The 1,630-nt window shown below is 63.3% G+C and overlaps 1 protein-coding gene across 1 annotated transcript in view; it reads left to right on the plus strand.

Moving 5' to 3' along the window:
- Window positions 1–188: 188 nt before the first annotated feature.
- Window positions 189–1,630, plus strand: part of OLIG2 (oligodendrocyte transcription factor 2) — a 3,013-nt gene continuing 1,571 nt past the window's right edge. Inside the window, exons 1-2 of the mRNA XM_006153940.2 lie at window positions 189–264; window positions 1,021–1,626. Coding sequence (XP_006154002.1) covers window positions 1,076–1,626 — 551 coding nt within the window. The 5' untranslated portion in view covers window positions 189–264; window positions 1,021–1,075. The remainder of the gene's footprint in view (window positions 265–1,020; window positions 1,627–1,630) is intronic.

Below are 1,630 nucleotides of genomic sequence, written 5' to 3' on the forward strand. Positions count from 1 at the left end.
AACGCCTCTCGGTCTCGCCCCTCCAGGCCCCCCCCAAGAATCCCCCTGCCGCGGGCGCCCATTGGCTGTACAGAGAGAGAAGGCGTGTGCCGGACCGGGAGGGTTTCATTGAGCGGAATTAGCCCGGATGACATCAGCTTCCCAGCCCCCGGGCGGGCCCAGCTCATTGTGCGGATGCTTATTATAACCCGACCGCGCACCAGCGCCCAAACCAGGTTCTCCGCAGCGGCTTTTCAGAGCGAGCTCTCCAAATCCGCATCCACAGTAAGTGTCCCCGCCCCACAGCGGTCCCAGTCTGAACCCAAGGACTGATGGCCCCCAACTCGGCCGCGTCCCAGGATGCTCTAGTAGAAGGGTCCAGGTCCCGCCCCTGCTCTTGCCCTCTCTACACTCACCCAAGCATCCTCTCTGCCCCAAAGCGAGAAATCGGAGCGACCACGAACAGCTCCCTCTGCTCGAGTCGGGGTCAGCTATCGCGCTCCCCCGGCCGCCGCGCGCTGTCCCGGAGCTCTGGGCCGGGCGTCGGGGTTGGGTACGCGCGCGCGCGTTAGCTGCGCGGTGTCGATGGAGATAAGGTGGACGCGTTTGAGGAACCAAATAGTTCTTCGTTTAGATCTCCACCCTCTCCAAAGAAAAACCCTCACTTGCCACTCGTTTATTCCAACCCTGGAGACCTAGCTTTCCCGTTCCTAACCGAAGGCACAAATCCTCCAGAACGCCACCCTCGCGGAGCATGCCGCTGCTCCCTGGAACTAAGCAACCTGTGGGTGGGAGCGGAGAGAGCTGCTGGGGGGAGGGGGGAGATTAGTTACGGGTACCTGGGCGCCGCCAGGAGGAAATCCGGGGACAGCAGAGAGGTGGACTCGAGCGACCGGCTCGAGTGGACTCCGTGCCGACCCTGCGCTGCGCTGCAGGCGGGAGCAGCTTTTCCGTTTCCCTTATTTAGCCTCTCTCTCTCTCTCTCTCTCTCTCTCCCTCTCTCCTTGCTTCCCGCCCTCTCTTTTTCTCCTCTTTTGGAAGCTCTGAGGCCGAAAGAGGGAGGACTTGCGAAAGCTGCGACTATCCCCCCAAGACCATGGACTCGGACGCCAGCTTGGTGTCCAGCCGCCCATCGTCGCCGGAGCCGGATGACCTTTTCCTGCCAGCCCGGAGTAAGAGCAGTAGCGGCAGCGGGTTCACGGGGGGCACCGTGTCCTCGTCCACGCCGAGCGACTGCCCGCCAGAGCTGAGCGCCGCGGAGCTGCGTGGCGCCATAGGCGCGGCCAGCGCGCACCCCGGGGACAAGCTGGGCGGCGGTGGCTTCAAGTCATCTTCATCTAGCACCTCGTCGTCCACCTCGTCAGCGGCCGCGTCGTCTACCAAGAAGGACAAGAAGCAGATGACCGAGCCAGAGCTGCAGCAACTGCGCCTCAAGATCAACAGCCGCGAGCGCAAGCGCATGCACGACCTCAACATCGCCATGGACGGGCTGCGCGAGGTCATGCCGTACGCGCACGGCCCGTCTGTGCGGAAGCTCTCCAAGATCGCCACGCTGCTGTTGGCGCGCAACTACATCCTCATGCTCACCAACTCGCTAGAGGAGATGAAGCGACTGGTGAGCGAGATCTACGGCGGCCACCACGCCGGCTTC

Source organism: Tupaia chinensis, unplaced genomic scaffold (genome assembly GCF_000334495.1).
Source record: "Tupaia chinensis unplaced genomic scaffold, TupChi_1.0 Scaffold000392_1, whole genome shotgun sequence".
Lineage (NCBI taxonomy): Eukaryota > Metazoa > Chordata > Mammalia > Scandentia > Tupaiidae > Tupaia > Tupaia belangeri.